Source organism: Sciurus carolinensis, chromosome 17, assembly GCF_902686445.1.
Source record: "Sciurus carolinensis chromosome 17, mSciCar1.2, whole genome shotgun sequence".
NCBI classification, from domain to species: Eukaryota; Metazoa; Chordata; class Mammalia; order Rodentia; family Sciuridae; genus Sciurus; species Sciurus carolinensis.
The window spans coordinates 41,909,855-41,935,142 of record NC_062229.1 but is presented as its reverse complement, the minus strand read 5'-3'; the positions used below and the strand labels follow the sequence as shown (position 1 = coordinate 41,935,142).

At 34.5% G+C, this 25,288-nt stretch overlaps 1 protein-coding gene across 1 annotated transcript in view; it reads right to left on the bottom strand.

Annotated features, from left to right (window-relative positions):
• Positions 1-483: 483 nt before the first annotated feature.
• Positions 484-25,288, bottom strand: part of Ngly1 (N-glycanase 1) — a 55,801-nt gene continuing 30,996 nt past the window's right edge. The window contains exons 6-13 of the mRNA XM_047530541.1: positions 22,058-22,280; positions 19,588-19,709; positions 18,364-18,509; positions 16,929-17,039; positions 15,384-15,548; positions 11,281-11,466; positions 1,780-1,957; positions 484-1,401 (exon numbers count right to left, since the gene is read on the bottom strand). Of these exons, the coding sequence (XP_047386497.1) occupies positions 1,226-1,401; positions 1,780-1,957; positions 11,281-11,466; positions 15,384-15,548; positions 16,929-17,039; positions 18,364-18,509; positions 19,588-19,709; positions 22,058-22,280 (1,307 nt within the window). The 3' untranslated portion in view covers positions 484-1,225. The remainder of the gene's footprint in view (positions 1,402-1,779; positions 1,958-11,280; positions 11,467-15,383; positions 15,549-16,928; positions 17,040-18,363; positions 18,510-19,587; positions 19,710-22,057; positions 22,281-25,288) is intronic.

Genomic DNA, 25,288 nt, shown 5'->3' with positions numbered 1-25,288 from the left:
TGCTTGGTCACTCACTACAGGTTGTTATGATTAACTCAGAGTCTGAGAGCTCCAGAAAACTTTCTAACATTCAAGACTTAATAACTACATTTGCATAAACTGCTTCTTTTGAAATGTAACTTTTAGCAAATAAGTGATTCTCCATACAGTTGGCTGAAATTAAAAGGCCAATATTAAGTAAGCCTCTGCTTCAGGATCTTATTATGTATTTTTATATTGATGTCATGTTCTATGAGTTGCACAGGGTGAAAAATCTCTGAGCATGTTCTTTTCATGTATGAAGAGTTGAGAACTTTATAGAACATCACAAAAATATGTGGAGGCCTGGGGCTGTGTCTTTTTCACTACTCCTTCCACCATGGTACTGTCACAATGTTTTGTACACACACGCTTAATAGGGGTTCATTTAATTAGAGAGGCAATATAGAACACTTAGAAAAAACTTCATATAGTATATAAATACTGTATAATAGAATTACAAAGTTTCAAAGTTAAGATTATTTTATTCAATGAGGTAGATAAAAATACAACTCAAAGGTAAAGCACTGAAGTGTCCACATTATGGAATTTACAAGGCATATTTGATTCATGCTGTCAATGTTAGATGCTCTCATAATCACATCTATTCAAGTGGTTTTCAAGGTTTAGCATACATAGTAAAGTTTTATATTTAGCCAAAGGAACCACTAAAAAGATGTAAAGCAAAATAATTCATTTTATTTCTTAAATGCCTACATATTTACAATCATAAAAATTTTCATGCATTATATAACTTATGACATACTATACTTTCACATTTGTTAAAAATTAAGAATCTTAGGAAAATCTAATTCAACCACTTATAAAGAAATTAATGGCTCATCAGAAAATGTTAAATTATTTTTAGCCCAAGATTTTATCACAATCATGAACAGCATTTAATCATGAATACCATCATTTTACTTTTAAAACTATACTTACATTATTTAGATTAAAATCTTATATGGGGGCACAAGATGTTATGCCAATACGATCACATATGGAAGGGAGTTTTTAATTCAAGATTTCATTATGGTCCACAGTATAAAGATATATTTTAACGAGGGTTACATGATGGACAGCCAGCAAAAGAAATATGCTAGCAGAGGGTAGTAAATTGCCAACTAAGCATGCACTGAATCAACAGACTACTTTAGGCCATGGTAAGTCCTTGATTATTGCCAGCTTTTCTATAATATTCAGGTTCTCAAAGGTCAGTGAATTTTATAATTATCTCCAAACAATTTTCTTCATGGTCATTTAAGCTTTGTCTAAACAGCTGGGTATGTTGCCAAGCAACATCACCATCTCCTCTGCTTAATTCTGCTTCCAAAATAACTCCAGTGGCACCAGAAAAATCATGATAGGAGCGAAGACTTTTATCTGTTGGAGGGGGAAAAAAAATTAACACTTTGCTTTTGGTATTTTACAGACATAAAGAAATAGAAGAAATAGTTTTAGAATGCATTTTTCTATAGGGTGACTTGTAGGTTAAAATCAACCCTTAAAAAAACAAATACATATTATTCTCTATGGAGGAAATGCATCCTTTGACGCAAAGAAATGTTTTTTCTCTCTGCATTTGTGCTCCACCACAAAAAACATCAGCCTTTCTGATACAATGAGATTAAACAGGTTTTTATTTTTAAAATATTTTTACCTCAATAGTATGAGTAACTTTTCAGTATGAAAAAGTTAGCTACAAGTACAAGCAGTCTTAGTGTGGTAAATAAACACTTCATGATTCAAATGCTTACTTACCGCCTGTCAGGTCTACTTGGGCTGTATCAGATTGCAATTTCCACTTTATCGTTCCAGTCTGGAAGGTTTGACTACTTGTTCTAATGGAAATGCTATCCACTTTTAGGCCAACTGACCCACACTCAAACTTCCAGGAAACATAAGCAGAAGATGATCCTTCCTTTCGGGCTAAATACACCTATAAAATAGGTAGGGGAGAAAGGAATTCTCAGAAATAATCAAATAGTGTAGAAAACAGTGAAAGGTCTTTTATTGCCATAAGGCACAATGTACAATTATTTAAAAACTAAGTCTGTCCTGCTGAAGAACGATTCTTCCTGCTAACATTTCTTTTTTCACTTTATTACAACTTTTTCTTTTGGTATAGAACAATCACTTGAATGCAGGTGCCCCATAAGTACAGCGCTAAAGGACAACATACTAATAAAATTTTGGTAAATCATTCTTTTAAATTAAGAAGTTAAATAAGGCTATTTAAAATGAACTTTAGATATTTAGAGGAACTGGGAAATTCCACCAGAAAACTTTTAGAACTCATAAGTGAATTCAGTAAAGTAGCGGATATAAGATCAATGAACATAAATTTAATGCATTTTTATTCAAAAGTGATGAATCCTCAGAAAGAGAAGTTAGGAAAATTACCCCATTCACAATAGCCTCAAAAAAAAAATAAAAATACTTGGGAATCAATCTAACAAAAGAGGTGAAAGACCTCTACAATAAGAACTACAGAACACTAAAGAAAGAAATTAAAGAAAACCTTAGAAGATGGAAAGATCTCCCATGTTCTTGGATAGGCAGAATTAATATTGTCAAAATGGCCATACTACCAAAAGTGCTATACAGATTCAATGCAATTCCAATTAAAATCCCAATGACATACTTCACAGAAATAGAGCAAGCAATCATGAAATTCATCTGAAAGAATAAGAAACCCAGAAGAGCTAAAGCAATCCTTAGCAGGAAGAATGAAGCAAGGGGTATCACAATACCAGAACTTCAACTATACTACAAAGCAATAGTAACAAAAATGGCATGGTTTTGGTACCAAAATAGACTGTTAGATAAATGGTACAGAATAGAGGACATGGACACAAACCCAAATAAATACAATTTTCTCATACCAGATAAAGGTGCCAAAAATATGCAATGGAAAACAGATAGCCTCTTCAACAAATGGTGCTGGGAAAACTAGAAATCCACATGCAGCAGAATTAAACTAAACCCCTATCTCTCACCCTGCACAAAACTCAACTCAAAATGGATCAAGGACCTTGGAATCCGACCACAGACCCTGCATCTTATAGAAGAAAAAGTAGGTCCAAATCTTCAACATGTCAGCTTAGGATCAGACTTCCTTAACAGGACTCCCATAGCACAAGAAATAAAAGCAAGAATCAATAACTGGGATAGATTCAAACTAAAAAGCTTTCTCTTAGCAAAGGAAACTATCAGCAATGTGAAGAGAGAGCCTACAGAGTGGGAGAAAATCTTTGCCACTCATACTTCAGATACAGCACTAATTTTCAGAATACATAAAGAACTCAAAAAACTCTACACCAAGAATACAAATAACCCAATCAACAAATGGGCTAAGGATATGAACAGACACTTCACAGAAGAAGATCGACAAGCAATCAACAGGTATATGAAAAAATGTTCAACATCTCTAGTAATAAGAGAAATGCAAATCAAAACTGCCCTAAGATTCCATCTCACCCCAATTAGAATGGTGATTATCAAGAATATAAGCAACAACAAGTGCAGGCCATATAGCCCATCTCGTAGAGTGCCTGCCTCTCATGCTGGAGGCCCGGGTTCGAGTCCCCATCCCTCTGGGGTTGTGGAGATAACGAAAAGAATATAAGCAACAACAGGTGTTGGCGAGGATGTGGGGGAAAAGGTACACTCATACATTGCTGGTGGGGTTGCAAATTAGTGCAGCCACTATGGAAAGCAGTGTGGAGATTCCTTAGAAACTTGGAACGAAACCACCATTTGATCCAGCTATCCCACTCCTTGGCCTATACCCAAAGGACTTAAAATCAGCATACTACAGAGATACAGCCCACCATTTGACCCAGCTATTCCACTCCTTGGCCTATACTCAAAGGACTTAAAGTCAGCAAACTACAGTAACACAGCCACATCAATGTTTACAGCAGCTCAGTTCACAATAGCTAGATTGTGGAACCAACCTAGATGCCCCTCAATAGATGAATGGATAAAGAAACTGTGGTATATATATATATACAATGGAATATTACTCAGCCATAAAGAATAATAAAATTATGGCATTTGCAGGCAAATGGATGAAATTGGAGAATATCATGCTAAGTGAGATAAGCCATTCTCAAAAAAACCAAAGGACGAATGATCTTGCTGATGAGCAGATGATGACACATAATAGGAGGTGGTAGGGGGGCAAGAATGGAGGAAGGAGGGACTGTATAGAGGGAAAAGAGGGGTGAGAGGGGTGGGGGGGAAGGGAAAAAAATAACAGAATCAGTCAGAAACTATTACCCTATGTAAATGTATGATTACACAAATGGTATGCCTCTACTTCATGTATAAACAGAGAAACAAGATGTATCCCATTTGTTTACAATAAAAATAAATTAATAAATAAAATGAACTTTATGATGAATATTGCTGAAAAAAGGATTATTTTAAATGTAACTATTCCTTAATTTATCTTCTAAGACTGGATATTCACATAAGCTTTCCTAGAGTGAGACGGGTCAGTCTCTAAATTGAGATACCTTAACCATTGCTAACTACTAGTTCAAGAGGTAATATCCATACCCATTTTTCTACTTAGCTCCCTGTTCTTTCACCAATACCTCCCTTCACCACTTCTATTTTTGGTTCTGGGGACTGAACCCAGGGGCCCTTTATCACTAAGCTACATCTCCAGCCCTTCTTATTTTTTAAGACAGGATCTTGCTAAATTGCTTATGGCCTAAGTTGCTGAAGTTGTCCTTGAACCTATGATCCTTCTGCTTCAGCCTCTGAGTCGCTGGGATTACAGACATGTACCACTGTGCTTGGCTACTCTTTACCATGTTAAATGTACACAATATAAGGCATTCAAGTTTACTGGATGCTTCCAGCTCATTCCCTCTTGTAATTTCATCTATACTCCTCAATATGGTAACATGAAAACTGTTACCCACAACCTTAGTCTATCATAGGCAACTTTTCATTGAAGCTTAAACCCTAAAGGATCTGACTCTTCAATTACTTATCCCTCGTGTCTACATTCACACAAAAATCTACGTACTTCTTTGAAATGTCTTTAAAACGAAAACAAAAAACTTTTATATTTATACTGTATAAAGAGTTTACACTCATCTTACTGCAACTGCCTATGCTGCTCAATTCTCGTTATTACTCTGATCAAATTAATGTTTTTAAAATTCCACTGTCTTCATGTCACCTGTCCGGTCTAGAACACCCAGCAAGTACCTGGTTCTGCCTTAAGTCTAAACTATTAACTTTGAAAATCCTCCATAATTTCACCCCACCTTGAACTTCCAATACTTCTTTACCTAAATATAACTATTACATGTGTTTTTGTCTGACTTAATTTAACCAAACTGTAAGCTCTTTGGAGGCACAAGTTCTGGATATAAAAAGGAGGAAATATTAAGTATTAATTATTAAAAATTTGAATACAAATGCATATATTCAAGCTAGACTCCATTCTTTTAGACACCTAACCCACACTCTCTTTAGTGCTGGGGCAAACATGTTTGAAAGAGTATCATATAAAATACCTGCTATGAAAATATCTTACAATATATTCTAGTCTTTACTCATCAAGTTAAAAAAATCAATCACTGCTAACATTCTAGTTTCTATTTGGCGACCTATAGCTGTTTTTTACCAGGTTAATTTAATTTGAAAGTTTTTAGGATCAGTAAGTTGGAGCTTATATAACAACTGAACAATCACTCTCCAAGGAAAATGGTCTTGAACTTCTCAGACTACATGTGTACAGTCAACTGTTATTTATTGTTGATAAACTGATGTATGAACTGTGACTGCTACACTCACATTGAAAGCCACCACTGTAACATCCTCTCAGGCTCACATGTTCCTACTACGTGCTCCTGGGCTGGGGAGATAGCTCAGTTGGTACAGTGCTTGCCTCACAAGCACAAAGTCCTGGGTTCAATCCCCAGCACCACGAACAAACAAACAAAAAACACCCTACTATGTGCTCCTCATACAGCTGTTTGTAAGGAGAATGTGGGGCTCAGTACTACATGGGTGTTCCCTTAGATTTGCTGGTTTTACCAACCCTAAACTACTGGCTATCTGTCTAGGGACTACCCATAGCTTCATTACTCTTTCAAGGAAGTGGCTAGTAAAGGCGGTTATGTGGAAAAGATGAGCCAAACAAAGGGGTTCCTGAAAGAAAGAAAGTTGGAAGAAACCAGAAGACTTGGGGAAAGTAATCTTAAGGCAGAAATAGATAAACTCAAATTTACATCTCAATATGTAATTCTAGGTCTTGCTATTTTCACAGCTCAGTAGTTTACAAATCCTCCCCCCCACCCCCCCCGCCACCGAAATATAGATATATGATAGTCTGAAATCAGGTCAACTTCAGATTTCTAGCTTACTCCAAAAATTGCCATAGCTCCTGAACACACCTAAAATAACTGCTTGTTTGAGGACTTAAATTATGTCCTAAAGGCTTTAGCTTTTAAAATCTTAGAAAGTTAAAAGGATGTAATGGAGTTTATGACTGAATTTTTAAGTGTTTAAACACACAAACATACTGTGAGGAAATAAAGAGTTCTTTTATGCTAGAGTATATGGATATCAGATTGAAAATCCACATCATTTTACATAATACATTATGTCTGTATCATTTTAACCAACTGAAAGAAATTATGTAGAGGTGATGGTAGGAAGTGATGAAGAAGATACTCACTCAGTTTGGTAATTTAAAGTAGGCCAAAATAATAGGATTTATATAAAATCCAATCATGGTCCTGTCTCTACATGATAAATACCAATGGAACCAGGAAGTGTAATTTATCTTAGAGCAAAACAATTTCTAAGCTCTCAAATATTCACTGGTCTAGAGGGGGGAAAACCCATTTATTGCAATTGTTGATTGTTCCTAACTTCCTATTTGATATACAAGTTTTTGTTTACTGGCTTTTTAAATTCATAGGTTTAGTTTACTATGTACAGTACCACCTGCTCAGTTTTGCAATCTGTGGATCTACTTAGGAGATAAATGTTGCTATTCTACTTTAAGAGTGCTAGTAAAATCATAAATTATGGAGCTTGTCTCCTATAGACTGAATTTACACTGATTAGAGCAACTGTTTATTGCTCTAATCTCATTTCCCACTATTTTCCTTCATATTCCCTACTACCTACTCTTTCCAATGTACCAGATAAATATATATATATCACCTATCCCATCACCAGTGATCCACCCTTGCCCCTCCTTTGGCATCTGTAAGCTAGGCATACACAACCTGTGGGTGAGAACAAGACCAGTGTACTTGTGATATAAGGTCTAGGTCATATTACTCACAATGTATAAGAGAACTTGTCCTTTGGACTGTGGCTGTGATCACCATCTTTGGGACTGAGAACAATCTGTATGTATCTTCTTATGTTTTTTTGTGTAGAATACAGAAGACCTTTGCTTAAAGATTTTTTGATTACTACATGTCAGGCTGCTATGATTTCCTGGAGGTTTGGTTTTTATGCACTGTTTGAAGTCATTCTTCAGTACTCTATTAAAATTATTCTGCTTAGGTTGCTAACATTCGCTCTAATTAAGTTCAGCATACAGCAGGCACCCTGCAGTCAGTCATTCCTACAAGATATCCAGCAGAGCAAGCTGTACTTCAAGGGATTTTAATGCAATGCTGGTAAACTGGCATTTCTCATGAATCTTCTTTTTGGTTATTCCATTTCATCATGAAATTAAACATGAATCCACTTTGTTGCCACTGTAATTAAATCTATTATATATTTCTGATTTTGTCCATTTATAGTTTCTGGAATTACCTCTTTGGAACACCATTATGATCATGTCTTCCCCTGCCTGAACCCTTCCATAGTTTCCTAGTACATAATTGTCAGGAATTCAAAATCCCTAGGACCTGGCAACTGTTTATTGCTCTAATCTCATTCCCCACTATTCTCCTTCACATTCCATACTACCTACTCTTCCCAATGTACCAGATGTTTCTTACCTCAGTGCTTTTGCACATACTCTTTCTCATGCCCCCAAACAAACCTTCCCAGTCTATATTCTGTACTCATACTGAGAAACTCTCCCTCTTTCTCCTGTTACAAAAGCCATTCAGATATAATTCCTTCTTCAAGGACTTCTCTGACTCAGGAAGTTAGTAGCTCTTCCTTTTGTTTTCCCTTCCTCGGCATCGAATGCAGATTCATATTCTTCTAGCGCTTACTCCGTTAATCTCAACAGTTGGCTCCCCCATGTCTTTCATTAGTCAAGGTACACCTCGAGGCTTGCCTCTTAAATTCATTCCTCCCTGCACACCAAGCACAATGTTTGGCGACGTGCATGTCTGCTGAATGACTAAATGAATGAATTCTTGACAAAATGCCCAAGCACCAAAAAGTCCTAAATGATGTTAGTGACAGAGTGATAAAACTGCTCAAAAATCCAAAGTATCTACAATCATCCAAGGGACACTGAATAATGTAGAGTATCTACAGTCCATAGGCATTCATTCATTCTTACGATCAAAATCTTTACTTATCTTTTGCTAGGGATTAGGTATTATACTAGATACTTCAGAACAAATGTCTAGGTCAGAACTGTGGTTATAACTGCAATTGAAGGGTTGTAATAGCTCCTGAAGGTCTCTGCTTGAGGAATGTTTAGTGGAAGAGATACAAATAATCTAATCTTATACATATCTTGTTGAACAAATGTCACGAAGGAGAGGACTGTGGTGCAATGAATCCTAAAGGGTGAAATGGATCCAGTTAGTGGGACTGGAGGGAGGGAGGTTTAAATGAGGTTCTAAGGATAAGAGTCAATTAGACAAAAGGGGCAGTAAAGGAAGTTCTGTGAAGAAGATGGACAGTGCAGATGCAATGCCCAGAGGAACGGGTAGCATAAAGCAACGCAAAGTCACAGAAGGAAGCTAGCCTCCAGAGACCGGAAGATGTTTCTTACCCTAAGAGCACTCTAACAGTTCAGGTTTTGAAAACATTTCTCTAGTTACCAGAATGAAGTGCATCATTAAAGGAAACAGGGCAGTTGTAGGGAGATCAGTTAGGAAGTTAGTAACATCACTGTTATTAAGGTACTATCACTTGCCTCCCACCAAAAGTATACTGGTCTTCTTGATTTAGTTTTCTATATTCCTTTTAATTCAGGTATCACTGAACAGTGTTCTTGCTAAGTAATTCCACGTGACCTTGGGAAAATACCTCTTTGAGAGGGTAAAAATATGTTCTAAAAATCCAAGAGCAGGCTGTAAGTGATCTGTCATGATACGAGGTTGGAGATTCCTGAGGAAAGATGCAGAGCCAGAGAATTCCTAACTGCAGACAGGCTAGTGAAGAACTACTGATTTTAAAATGGAATATACAAGTTTAATAATGACTGTTACTTCTGGGTTGTCACTCTCTATTTTTATTCATTTGATACTAAATATTGTAGGTAGAAATTAATTCATTCAAATTTTAAGAAATGATGCCTTACATAAAAGTGTTTCAAGGCATAAGCTTTTTTCAAATAAGGGTCTGTTTTCCATTTAATGCCTTCACATCTCATTTACATCATCTAACTCTTTCTTATACAATACACCCTTTTTGGCCACAGTGTTCTATTTAGAGATCTCAAAACATGCTTCATACTTTATGCTTTTTTCCTACTGTTTCCTTGCTTGAGAAACACCTACTCATCCTTCAGCGTCCAGCTCGAATGTCGCCTGCTCTGTGGAGCTTTGCCCAACTCCCACAGCTAGAGCTAATTACTCCACCTCTGTGTTTCCATAGTAATGTGCTGATATTCTTATTATAGCACTCTGTATGGTGGTGAAGAGGGATGCTTACGCTTCAGTTTCCCCTGTTAGACTGTGAGGGCAGGAACCGTATCTTCATCTTATTATTCATGTAACTAAGAATAATGCCTGGCACAACATACTCAGTAAATATTTGCTGATGGACAAATAAATATATAAAACAGAGAAGAAATATGCTTCAGGACTGCCCTGTTTATCAGAACATCATATCTGCAACACATCATTATTTTCTCCACCATTACTTTCCTTGTTAACACTGTTGGTTAGGAAGAAATGCATGATTGTTCTTCAGTTAGCAACACAGAGACTTTAACTATACAGTACTTCTACCCTGCTTTCTATTTAGGAGTTTTTTAGGCTAAAGATAGTATTCCAAAAGATTAACTATATAAACTACAGATATACAAACCTTGAAATTAAAAAATGTTAAAATTTTTATGTACTTCTTTGGTGAAAGAAGAAAATCCCCAAATTTACAATTTTAGTAATCCTGTTATTCTTGCTTTAGTATAAAAAGTTCCTTACTTTTATTAAAAGATAATGTGATTTAAACAGGATATTTATAGGTTAAGCAAAAGATAAGTTTTGGAAAAAAATCTTATGATTGGGGAAAAAAGAAAGTAGAAACCTTATTTCTTTGTCTTTGGTACCTGAATAATACCTAGTACAATGATAGCATACAGTAATGTTCATAAACACTAGCAGTCCTTCATCTGTGACTCACTTTTTTAATCTATCCAATGTATCTTACAATGACCAACTTCCCTTCCCATTTAAATATCTTAGCAAGTTAACTTTAAAAGCTCCCTGTAAGTTAACTGGCTCCTGTTAAAATTAATCCATAATATGTATTAGGGTCACTTGAATAGCTCAGAGTTTGTTTATGGAATGTTTCTAAGCAGCAGGGATGTTTAAAGATGTCAGTTATCTTGTAACTGATAACGAGATAATAATGTGTAATCTGACTTTATAAGTGAACTATTATAGTCCAGGCCTCCTTTCATTTATGTATTTTTAAGACACACAGATAAAATAACCAGTATTGTTGCTTATTCATTCATATTTTTATGAAATGAAAGTTTGTTAGATGGTTAGCTTCCTGGGACTTTGGACTAAATCTACTACAACTCCTAATGTAACAGACATCTGTGAAGGAATCAAATAGCAATACACTTTATGTACTCAAGCAAAACACAGTCACGTGAACTGATGACCTATTTCCCATGAAAGAAATTTAGACTCTGATGAAAATGGAGATTTTCTTGATATAAATGCAAGAATTCCTAATGTACTTTTGATTACACGTTAGAAAGAGGACTTTCTTTCCTCAGTTAAAGAATTAGTAAAAACAATTTTGACATATCAGCTTTCCATTATACACAACTGAAAAATGAAGCCAATCTATATTTATTTAAACAATGACAAACATTTTAAATAGCTTTATGTATTAAGTTACCATGTTCCAGTCTGTTTCAACTTTTCTGAATATGGATTCCATTTTCCACACACCATTCTCCCATCCAGAAATGGTCTGATTGTTATTTGAAACTCGGACATAATGATCTTTCACAATATTGTAACAAAGGTGGAGTTGTTTAGAAATCTTCTCATTTTCAGAGGGAATGAACAGGGCTTCCTTTCTCTTAAAAAGAAAGCAGAATTAGTTTTTTAACATTAGAGGACCTACTATATCTAGAAGTAAGAGATTTATCTTCAACTTGAAAGGGAAAAAAAATTGTGCTAATGGAAAACTCACACTGGTTAAATTTTATAGGTTAAATGAGAGTATGATGCTGATAATAACAGACATACTAGAGAAAGAACAATGAGCTCTCTTAATTTTTGTGATTCATGATGTATCTAAATTCATTCATTATTATCCCTTTCTACCACCACCACTACCGTCTATTCATTGGATTACTCCAATAGTCTCTGAAAGTTGACTCCCAGTTTTCAACTCTTACCTATTCTATCCATGCTGAAAGTGATTTTTAAAAAATCTATAAACTGTGTTATATCTCTTTCTTGCCTAACTCACTTCACTGATTTCATGCAGTCCTTAAACTCCAAACTTACCACCAAGACTCACAGGCCCCAAGTGTTCTAACCCTGTCCAACTTCTCCAATGAAATCCCATGTTATTATTCCAGTGTTTCTAAGGCTCCCATCACATTACTTTCCTTTAGTTCCTCAAAAGGGTCTGGTTGGTTCTTGACTCAGGGCCTTGGCACATGCAGCTCCCTGTCTAGGCTGGTATTCTTTCTAATCACCATGTACTTGATTCTTTCTCATTCTTTAGGTCTCAACCTAAAGCTACTTTATCATTTTCCTCTCCTGATACTCTAAGGTAGGAGAGTGTCTGTGAGAAGTAAGGTTTAAAGTAGTCTTTAATGTGTGAGATTACTACAAAAGCTCAAGTTTTAACTTAAAATTCCAGGCAATTTTTATGTTTTATTCCAAAAATAAATGTTTGCTTTACTCTAAAATAATTCCTACTTCCTGAAATCACTAAGTTAATCTAACATTTCAAAGATAAGATAGATTTATCCTGTGTCTTTCAGTGCCCTGGCTCAGTGGCTTTTATCCCCCTTAAGATACAGGCACAAACAGCATTCTGGGTCAGATATTCTTTGTAGTGGGGACTATCCTGTACAGAGCAGGTTGTTAAGCATTCTAGGCCTCTATTCACTAGGTGCCAGTGACATACCCTCCCCCAACTTGTGACAATTAAAATGTCTTCAGATATTGCTAAAGGGCCCCTAAGAAGAAAAAAAAAAAAAATCATCCATTGTTGAGATAATCTGTGTCAACATCTTGCTATAGTATATACTAACTGACCAAGATAATACACTAGGCTTCTTTTAAAAATTCTGGGCACTAGGTATTACAAAATTCATAAAAACATCAAATGAACACAAAGCACTGGGCACAATATAAAAGATCTTAAACACAAGTAGAGAAATATATATCTATTAAACCCCATCTATATATGTATCAACATCACTATCACAATTTGAAAACAGTAACACTAAACGTATGAAGGAGACAATGACTCTCTAGCAGAACCTAAGTATTGTTGCCATAAAGGAAAACAAGGTAATTTATTACTTTTGGAAATTTATTTTATAACTATGAGTTAGTATACATGTCACAATGAGCATGTAACAACACTTTCCAATTTCTTCTTCTTCTTCTTTTTTTTTTTTTTTTGCAGTGCTGGGGATTGAACCCAGGGCCTCAAGCATGCCAGGGAAGAGCTCTATCACTGAGTCACATCCCCAGACCCTCTTCCCCTCTTTATCAAAGACATTTCAGAGTGCTGATACAAATCAAGTGGAAATAAAATTTAGGAGGATTATATACAATTTCATAAATGATAACTAATCACTAAAGGGAAAACAAAAATAACTGTACATAACTAAACATATCATGTATGCAACTGAACAAAAGCATTGTGGGGTAAGAGTAACACTAACATTTCACAAAAGATTAAACCTTTGCTTCCTGGAAATTTTTCCAAATGATCCTGAGATTTAGTTCCAAAACTGTTTAGGATTAATATTTTTCTATGCCCTTATAAAACATTCATCTCTAAAGGGGAAAACTTTTTCTTTTTTTTAATCTATGGCACTAAGATGGGTCCTCAGCAATTGAGAAATTCTAAAAATTTTCAAAAGGGAAAACAATCTGGATATATGACACAGTTTATACTTTTAAAGTTTAATCAACTTAACATGCCATGCAAGAGAAAGCGCACAGATCCATAAAAAAAAAAAAAAAAAAGAAATGGAGACCTAAATAATATCCATGTTTTAAACTGAACACAGCTGTGAATTAAATTAGCTCTTTTTAAGTGGCTTCATTTAGATTTATACTTGTAACTTGCACTGCATCAGCAGTAAATTTGAATTATTTGTTGAGTTTAGTTTTGTAATTCTATGGCTGAACCAACACTTCTAACTGCCTGCTACAGATGATGGAACAAATTAAAAAGCAAACATTAAAAAAAAAGCAAACATTAAATTTATTGGGGACAATCACTCCTTTTGGATGTATTCCTTCATTAGAGAATTGTAACAATAGCAAATTTAGAGAAAGTAGATATAAAACTTTAATTTGTTTAGAACTGTTGATCTTGAACATGCGATGGGTTACTGTCCTTTTGTACTGTTCATTACATATCTTCCTAGATATTTATTAATTACTGTCCAGTGATTTAACTTTAAGTCCCTAGGGAAAGAGATAGTCCACTGTACTTTCTTACAGAATTATACTGTACGTTCATTACAGAACCTAGCACATTTGTCTTTCACCTGGTCCCTAACTATAAAACCTAACTAAGAAATGAAATTTCCATTGTTACTTAATTTTTGAAGATTAACCAAATGATAATTAATCTAAAAGTTTGAGAACAGTCATCACACCAACAATAATTTTTTGCTAATACCAGATGTACTCAAATACATCCGAAGAAATATATACTTTCATTATGTGAATCACCCAAATTGTACATTTGCCCCACTGTGCATTATAAAGCTTTCTTAGGGGAGAAACAAAAAGTAAAACAGGATTCTTTTAAATGCACTAAAATATTATTTTAAAAGACCTGAATGGGCATGTCACAAAAGATACCTAAGATGTGAAGAATCAGCATGTATCTTCCATTTAGTCATCATCAAAATACAAATTAAAATTATAATGGTACTGTATATCACCAGAACTGCTAAACTGAATAAGACAATCAATACCAAGTGTAAGTAAAGATGTGGAAAAAAATCTTTCATACTGCTAGTACTTACTAGTTTACATTCAAGTGCCACAACCACTTTGGAAAATTGTTTGGCAGTATGAACTAAGTCTGAACACACTAACACTCTATTACCTAGCAAATGCACTCCTGGTATACACAGAGCAGAAATGCATAAATATATTCATTGAAAACACATATATAAATGTTGGCAGCAGTACTATTTTTAACATCCAAGTCCCATGTCCAAATGTCTATCAGCAATGAAACATGAACTAAAATACACAAGGGAACATTATACATTGTTGTGGAAAAAGCTATACAGCAAGAGTATATACTATATGATTCTGTTTATATAAAGTACAATAAAAGGAAAAACTAAGATGTGATGTTAGAAGTCAGGACAATTGTTACAGGGGTGGAAGGTAGTGACTGGGAAAGAATTCATGCTTGTTTCTGGGGTTCTGGTACTCTACCTATTCTGGCTAGTGGTTACATGGGTGCTAAATTTGTAAAAAATTGTTAAGTAGCTTAATTTGTACATTTTTTTCCATATATTCTTCAGTACAAGTTGTCCTGCAAAAAAAGAATACAAACATAAACAACAGAAAACTCCCACTTTAAAATGCTTTGTTTTTTATGTGATTATACGGTTAGTCAATTAGTGGTTTTTGTCAAATGTGTGTATTTCTAAATAACTACATTGCAAAGTTAACTGAAAGGTCATTACTGATCTATTCTATCTGTAAGCACACTACAGGAAGCAGGAAAGTAAAAAAAAAAAAATTATCACTCTAGAATAAATTAAATACCTCTAGACCCATTTCACCTCGGGCTACTCTCCAAGCCACTGATCCAGATATTCTTCCACCAAGTTCTCCAGGTTTAGGAGTTTTGGGAGATATAAACTCAACAAGCTCTACAATTATCCTCTGAAGAAGTTCTTTTCTTCTGTTTTCTGATAAAGATAGTTGCCTCTGTAATTAATGTTCAAAAAACAAAGTTAAGCTTAGGGGAATGTAGAAGTCCATCTCCAAGCAAGAATATACTTAAAACATTTGCATTTAAGAGGTCTTAAAAGAAGAAACCAATGTTATTTCCATACATACATTATTTGGAAAATAAAAAAGACACTGAGAAACTTGATTTTATAAATTTTGTGTTGGGAAATCATTTAACAACTATTTCCAACTCACCACACCTCTATGATTCTAGATTTCAAATGGAGGTAGCACCTTCTGCTTCTGGCTGTGATGGATTAGCTTATGTTATACCAACTGTCTTGTGAAGAAAAGCTGGAGAAACACACTGACACTTACATACAAAACACCTGTTTATATGCAACAGAAAGATACCAAGGCAGCCAGTCAAGATCCCAAGAGAAGAAATGAATTGAGGTGAAGGGAACATATTGCATCTCTTTTCTCCTCTAGGCATTTGCCAATTATGAAGTGGCATTAAGGGAAAGGTCTGGGGTACAAAATGGTGACCCAAATGCTGAAAACCAAAGCAAAATTCTTAGCAAAATCAAAGTGCAGGGAAGAAAATAAAATGGTATACAGAGTTTTCTGAAACAAAGGGCTCCAAAAAATACTCTGGGTTTTCAGGGTGGGATCTCTGAAGGGCTATAGAGAATTAAGAGCAAACAGAATAGAGATCTTAGAAGAGCAAATTAAAAATGAACTGAAACCTAACTGTGAAGGCCAATCAATAAATGAATTAAGGTGATCTGCCCTGTTCCAGTTGCTAGCCAGAAGCAAACTTATTTATTTTTAAATTATGAAAAAAAAAAACACATTTAAATCTAAAATTTCAATACTACCAAAGAGATGAAAGCTCCTCCTCTCCTCAGAGGCAGTCACAGTAATTTCCTGGCCTTATTTCAGAAACTTTCATACATTGATGTGTTTGTATATGTATGTACATACATTAAAAAAACCACTATGTATATATTATTATAAAGGCACAGCTGCCTTCGTAAACATTTTTATTTAAGTATGACATATTAAAATTCTGTTTCACTGAACTTCATTGAAAATTCAGTCTAAAAAATCCATAATATTTTAAGTGAGTCCTCAAAATTTCCAATGAACAAAAAGACATTTAATATATTAAAATATTCTTACTTGGGCTGGGGAGATAGCTCAGTTGGTAGAGCGCTTGCTTCAAGCACAATACCCTGGGTTCAATCCCCAGCACCACAAAACAACAACAACAACAACGACAAAAGAAAAATATTCTTACTTGCAAAATAAAGCTATAATTTTAAACACTTCAGTGGGTTAAAAGTTGGCTATTCTTTATTACATAAAAAATTTCTAATGTTCTTTCAAATATGACAAATAGCCATCACATACCTGCTTATTAATTCCATTAATAGTTTCACGAAGTAATTCTTCTTTAATCTCAGTTCTTCTGGAGATCACCTCTTCATGTTTACAAGAATATCTCCAAGTAACATCAACTACCTGAAATAAATTACAGAATGTAAATATTTAAAAAGATTATAATCATCCACTTTTATAAATATTTAGAATGCATGATTCTTAAATGCAATTTAAAAAACACTATCCTTTTTTTTTTAAATTTTAAAACCTATAAAGAAAACCAAAAAGAATATGTTTTCTCCATTTCTGTACAGGTGTACTTTCAAGAAGTACAGGTTTATTCCAAGATTAAAAGATGAACTTTTCAGAATGAGTCAAAATTTATCTATAAAATTGATTCTATACTATTAAACAAATTTCCATTTTTATTGTACTAAATTTATATTACAAAACGACTGATTTTGACAAAAGTACAATGACAATTCAACAAATAAGAATAGTCTTTTAAACAAATGATATTACAATAATTCACTATCTGCATACTGAAAATGAATGTCAACCTATACCTTGGACCATATACAAAAATTAACTCAAAGTAGATCACACACTAATATGTAAAACTGTAAATATAAAATTTTAAAAGAAAATGAGAGAAAATCATTGTGACCTTGAGCTAGGCAAAAATTTCTTAGCTATATCAAAAGGCACAACCTATAAAAGAACAAATTGATCGGCTGGACTTCATTGATTTCTTCTCTTCAAAAGAACATGAAAAGTTATAGATAAGCAGGAAAATATTTGCAAAGCATATCTGATAAAGGACTTATGTAAGAATATATGATGAACTCTCAAAACACAACAGTAAGATTTCATCAATGGAAAACAAATAAGCAAAGAGGACATACAGATGGCAAATAAATACATAACAAGATGCTAAATAGTGTTTGTCCTTAGGAAAGTATAAGTACAATAATATACTGCTACACATATCTGCTAAAAGAACAAAAATTAAAAGGGTAAACCATACTAAAGGTTAGCAAGGATGTGGAAAACTGAGAATTCTCACATTCTGCTGATAAGAATGTAAAATGGTATAATCACTTTCGAAAACAGTCAGTAGTTTTCTAAAAAGTTGTATGTATGCCTACCATATGATTCAGTCATTTTACTCCTAGGAATTAAGCAAAGAGAAAAGCAAGTACATGTCCATATAAAGATTTGTATACATGAATGTTCAATCAGGATAATTTAAAATATCAAAAACTCAAAGCTGCCTAAGTATGTATCTATAGGTAAATGGATAAACAAACTATGGTGCATCCAAACAGTGGAATACTAATTGTAGTAATGATTTTACAGGTCAAAAAATGTATTATACACTTTAAATGTATGCAGCTTATTATATGCCATTAAACTGTTAAAATATATATTTTATTCTTGAAAAAACTTTTCTCACATGCCCTACCTCATCTTTAGAAAATGCTATGACATAGGAAAGCTTCTTGCCCCATCCTATTTCATAAAGAAGTGGTTTGTCACAGACATCTTCACATGCATCACAGTGCAGCCACCGCTGCTGAGAAGGAGAAAAGACTTCTGTCCAAACATGGTCTACTCGAGTAAGACAAGAGAACAAAAATAAGGAAATAAAATGAAATTTATAGAATCAGAACTTCATTAACTATATACAAACTCCTACAAATTATTTAATGAATTTGTTTAATATTCTAAATTTTAGCTAATGAGTATTTTGTGCCATACAACAAGCATACTTGTATTAATTTCTCTTTCTCTTTGAAATCCTTGAGAACATTGTTGAAATACTCTCCTTTCGTACAGTTTTAGTTTTAATTAAAAATGTGTTGCAATTGTAAGGAAGACAAACATATTAAACAATAGAATCAAAAACATCTGGCTTAGCTGGTAATGCACGCTTATAATCTCAGTGATTTGGGAGGGTGAAGCAGGATGATCAGAAATTTAAGTTCAGGTTGGGCATCTTAGGAAGACCCTGTCTCAAAATAAAAGGTAAAAAGTGCAGGGGATATACAGCTCAGTGGTAGAGTGCCCCTGGGTTCAATCCCCAATACAAAGAAAAAAAAAATTAATGCTACTTTTCAAATTGTAGTCTCTCTCTGGACCCTAAGACTCAGAACTCAAAGATCTAACAGGATCTCCTGATAGTGATGTTCTGTATTTGACTGTAAAGAGAAGAACCATTAACTGAGGGTTTCATTTGATTCAAGAAAACAATGGAAACAAGTAAAACTCTAAACAAAGAAGACAACTTTTTAACATGTAGACAATGAATCATTTCTAAACAAAGACAATACAAAAATACATACTTTTCTTACTTTATTTTTGTATAACTTACTAAATCATTTATGGTAATCTCTCTGAAAAAGATTTTTACAGCACATTAAAAAATTATTATAAATGCTATGATAAAGTGTTAATAAAAGAATATTTAGAGTACAAAGTACCAGACAGTGCTTAGGTATATTACAAAAATAGTGTGATTTTTTTTCAAAAAACCTATGAGGTTGGTATTGCTGTTATTTTACAGAAGGCAAATGCAAACTCAGAGTAACAAGGCCAGAGAGTAAGAAAAAATGATGGGCTCCGACTGTAAACCTGAAATGTGAGTCTACAAAGCCCTACTCCACTCCTCTCATGCCACATTCTGTACCTGTGTAATCCCAAACATAGCGAGCTTCAAAACCTAAAGCTCGACAGCACAGTGTAAAACAATTGGCCCACTCGCCACACCGTCCACATCTGGTCTCCAACAGTTTCTCAGGGTCATTATACCTGGTTTAAAACAACAAGAACAAACAAAGAAAGAAAGAAAGAAAAAAAAAGAAAAGAAAACTAGTTTTGAGTTACCAATATCAAGGTTTAAAAATAATTTATATTACCTCTATGCTAAACATTATGTTTCTTAATTTCTTATTTTTAAATATTGATTAAAGAGCCTAGAGTACATAAGATACGGTGCTAGAATCTTTGGTGAAAAATGATTTAACAGTGATATTTCCTTTAAGGTGTTTATAGTCCTAAGAGAAAGAAGAAATTAACATAAAATGATTTTATTATATGGCAGAATGTGATACAAAACATACAAAAGGTCAGATTTGGCATTATGGGAGAGTGGTTGTGGAGGACAGCTTGTATTTGAACTGGGCTATGAAAGATAAGATTTGAACATGCAGATTCTCTAGGAAATCTGCTTAAGTTATTAAACATTATTCTAGCAGGTGATATAATTAGCTCATTGTGTTTTAAAAGGTATTTAACAAACTACCCAATGAAGATTTCAGCTTAGTTTAACTTTACTTAAAAAAGTATGTTTCTTTCTAAAATTGACTAAAACGTTATTCCTTTGAAATATTTAAAGGCGTGTGCTTATTTGGAAGTTGTTTTTTAAAGATGCCTGCTGCATTCTTTTTAAAAATTAATTATAAAAGTATCAAAAGAATGGTACTTTGAAAACATCAAAAGTATCGTAAGAGTGGTACTTCGAAAATATTGAATTTTGCACACTGTATTGAGAAGAATTTTGAGCTGATTTAACTAAGCAGGTACAAGTACCCCAGCTGAGCAGAGATGTCAGCTATGAACCTGGGAAGAAAAGGGAACAGTGGCATGAATGCACTGGCTCTGCAATAACAAGTTTGTTAAGCCAATGCTAAGCTAAATGAATTTAGAACTTAGATAATTAAGTAATTGAAAAAAGTATAAATTTTCATCAAGGGGTAATAACAGTAACAGAGCATTATACGTCTCCTTCTTCTATACACACTACTGTTGCCAAAAGTCAAATGGACCAGATTAGGGGCCCTGTGGTAGAGCTCGTGCTTAGCAGGCATAAGGAAGGCCCTGGGTTCAATCCCTAGCACTAAAAAGACAAGATTGGCTTCTAATTAATAGTGTTTAGGGTTGAGGATAAAGCTCAGTGGTACAGTGCTTGACTAGTATGCCTGAGGTTCTGAGGTTTAATCCCTAGCACTGAAAGAAAAAAAAAAATTTATTATTCAAATCCTATAGAGACTAGCTAGCAATGAAAAAGGCAACGATCAGAAAGGAAAATAACACTTTGCATAAATATTTATGCTAGTCTTTGCCATCCCACACACAGTATTATTCATTTAAATCCAACTGCCTAGAAAAAGTTTATGAGGAGAAAGATTTACATTACACATATATATATATATATATATATATATATATATTTATCTACTAACCTCTGTAAAGGGGTTATGCAAATAAAAGCATGCTGATGAAATAACACTAATTTTTAGAAAATTATTGGATATTAGATTCTGTATAACATAGAGCTGGTTCCAAATTAGAGACAGAAATGAGCCCCTAAGCCCCCAAAATTAAGTATTTAAAAAATATGATATCTTATCTTGCCTGATAATACAATCAAATTTTACAAATACTATCAATTAAGAAAAATCTGATATATATATATATATAATATATATTGAAAGATGGGAAAAGTTAAATGAAAAATAAAACTTCTGTAGATTAAAATTTAGAGCTATAAGGAGTAGGTGAGGTTGGGCAGAGGAAATTCCTAATTAAAACAAATTTGTCTTTGTTAAGAAAATATGACCACACTGTACTATATACTTTTATCTTCCATATTATTATTTGATGATTAAGTACAGCATATTATATTTAGTATCAAAATAATCAGAATTATTAGTATTGTTATTAGGTATCATTATTAGTTATCTGAAAAGTAAATTATATATTAAAAGTATAAGATTTACAGGATTAAAAATACTTTAACCAACACTCAAAATTCAAAATCGGAAAGCAAGACATGACAAACTTCCTATGAAAGGACAGACAGTAGATTAAAGTTTAGACTTTACAGGTCATGGTCTGTCAATAGTATTCTATTGTTGCAGCCTGAAAACAATCAGACTACAAGTAAATGAATCAGCATTACTGTGTTCTAATAAAGCTTTATTTATAAAAAACACAAGGTGGGCAGGATTTAGCCTGCCAGTCAGTTTGCAGACTTCAGTTCCAGAGAAATACATTTCTCATAATTAATATGAAGATTTAAAAAGTTCATTTAATAAAAATTCACTTCTAACTATTTCATTAAGAGCTTACTCTGACTTTATTTTCTAGGTACCCACCTTGGGAATCGATTGCTGAGCTGGCATGTATCACAGTAATGATCTTCTACGTTGTTTGCACCCCATTTCAGTTCATCATCATTGGGCAATAATGATTTATTTCTAGATCTAGTCTGTCCACCACATTTGGTACACAAGATATTATTCACCCAGTGGAAAAATTCCTCCTTAAACCAGTGCAAAAGCTCCAGCAACAGAAAATCCTCATCGCTTATATTAGTACCTGAGAAGTTAAAAGAGAACCAAGTAAGACCTAAAGCTGACAAAATCTAAAAATTTTATGTAAACCCCAATTTATTTTATAGGTAGCTATTTACATGTATGAACACACAAGACATGAGAAAGAACACATTATAACAGCTGTTACCTATAGAAAAATGGGACAGACTGAGAGTTCCTGTAAAGTTTTCCGAGAGGAAGCTATATATGAGTTAGTTTCATTAAAAACAAACTTTTAGAAATAGAGTACTGCCGTCCTCTTCTTCAGTCCAGTCCCTACATTTAGTAGCCAGAGTGATCGTATTTAAAAATTAAGAAAGGGTTGGAGGATAGCTTAGTGGTACAGCACTTGCCTAGCAAGTTCAAGGCCCTGGGTTCCATCTCCAAAACCAAAGTAGGGAGAAAAGCCAGATCATGTCATTCAAAACCAATAAATTGGTTTCCTGCCACTTCATTTAGAATAAAATTCAAAATCTCTACTCTGGCTTTTCCAGTTCACCCCTTGTATAGGTTGAAATACAGACCCCCAAAAGATATCCATATCCTAATCCCTGGAGCTTATACAGTTACTTTATATGGAGGGAAAACTGCAGATGTAATGAAGTTAAGGCTCTTCACTGCAGAGATTATCCTGGAGTATATGGATGGACCCTTAATGAAACCACATATATCCTAGTAAGAGGAAAGCAGGAGATTTTACACACAGAAGAGAAGGCAGTGTAAAGATGGGGCGGAGAGTTTTCTGAAGATGCTGGCCTGAACACTGGAGTTATATAGCCACAAACCAAGGATCGCCAGGAATTAGCAGAAGCTGGAAAAGGTAAAGAAAGAATTCCACCTTGTGGAAGGAGCTCGGCTCTGCTCACACTTTGATTCTGCCCCGAGATACCAATTTTTAAACTTCTGGCATCCAGAATTATGAGAATAAATTTGTTTTTTAAAAGTCATCAAGTTTGTGATAATTTGTTCTAGTAAGACATAGGAAATTTATATATTTTCTTACCTGTCTTAATCATTCTATAGCCACAATGCCCATCTCCCCACCCCACCATTCCTTAAATTTGCCAAACTCATTCTCACCTCATGAGGCTTTTGTTACTGCTCTCTACTGAAAAGGGAAATAACTGCTATTCAGAAAGAACTTCCCTGATAATTCTATACCAAACAGCATCCTTCCTAGTCACTCACTCTCCTTTCTGTTATCCTGACTTATCTTTCCAGCACTCATTATTACTTGAAATACTTAAGTATTTATTATTTTTCCTTGTCTGTCTCTCCCCATGATAGCAAATACTTTGTTTCATTCTCTGCTGTATACCTAACACCTAGAGCTGCACTTGCTATACTAGAGATGCTCAGTACATATCTGAATGACAAATCAAACAGAAGAGTCTCAAGATATTATTTAGAATTGACATTGTTCCCCAAACAGGCATTATCAAGACAGGAAAAGAAGAGAAAGGTAGACGGTATATTTGTATTTCTGAGAAGTATGACTCCCCAAGTCAGGCCCACTTGAGGGTCAGTATTACTTGGTTAGGTTAAATAATATCCTTAATAGCAGCTCTGAAAGGTGGATCCCTGTCTGTACAGGATAATTACTCATACATCTAAGAGATAATGAATGTTAATGGGAGGTCTGATTTAGATGTTAAATCCTATGAAGACACTATTTAGAGAATGGAGAGCTTATTTTAAAAATACAACTAAGACTTCACATTTACAAATGTATTAGTATCTTCGAAAATACCATATAAATATAAATATAAATGGGTTTCTAGTAATTTCCCAGTAACAAAATTTAACAGTTTTAGGCCCTAACTCTACTGTCTGAAAACCTATGACATCAGTGTATAAAAGAGAGTGAATAAGGAAAAAACAGGTAAGAATCCTCAGTAGATATAGTCTCGTCCTATGTCTCAACATTCTATACCCCATGTACTCATACTCAGTTTAGCAGGCCAACATAAATTATCACTTCTCCAAAATAGTATGTTACCTGTGTCTGGAGCACTTCATCAGGAGAAACCTTTATTCTACCAGGCTGATTATCAAACCATGCTTCTGAGCCTTTAACTACCTCTAGCAGTGTCTCAGTGCATAGGGCAATAAGGACCACACTTCTACTTCAAATAAGAACATTTGTGCTAGTTCATAAAACCAAGTAAGATTTTTGTCTGGAGAGGAACAAAAGAACCCACTGCACAGATGAAAGAACATTACCAACCTAGCCAGTAGAGGCTTTGTCATCATCTCAGCCAGATAGCTGAGTACTAGGGCAGAGACTGCTAGTTGTCACACTATGTACATTTCCTACCTCTTTATTTATAGAATTCCAATGTTGAGGTGAGGACAATGTACCAACTAAAAGACCATAGGTTCCAGTCTCTCTTATACCTAAGATTAGCCAAATGATTAGGCTTTGTGTGACTCCAAAGAAGGACTACTTCAAGAGAATAGGCTCGGATCAGAGGTATAAACTTTATTGCTTTTTCTCCTTTCTTACTTCCTGATGTCTGGTCAGCAAATGTAATGACTGGTACTCCACCAGACAGATTAGGTTATGAGATGATGGGAAGGATGAAAACCACGTATGCCTGAGCCAAAAGATAAAAGGGCTTGTAGGTCTTTGACAATAGCTTACCAATAACAACACACTTCCTATCTCAATAGTTTTTTGGGAGGAAGAGGTACTGGGGATTGAACTCAGGGGCACTTGACCACTGAGCCACATGCCCAGCCCTGTGTTTTTGTATTTTATTTAGATACAGGGTCTCACTGGGTTGCTTAACACCTTGCTTTTGCTGAGACTGGCTTTGAACTCAAGATCCTCCTGCCTCAGTATCCTGAGCTGCTGGGATTACAGGTGTCTGCCACCGTGCCCGGCCCTATCTCAATAATTTTTTACATGACAGAATTATAATCCTTAAGCCACTGGAGTTATTATTACCAATAGCCCAACCAAACCCTACCTAATTAATACATTCATTATACCAATACCACCACTTATTT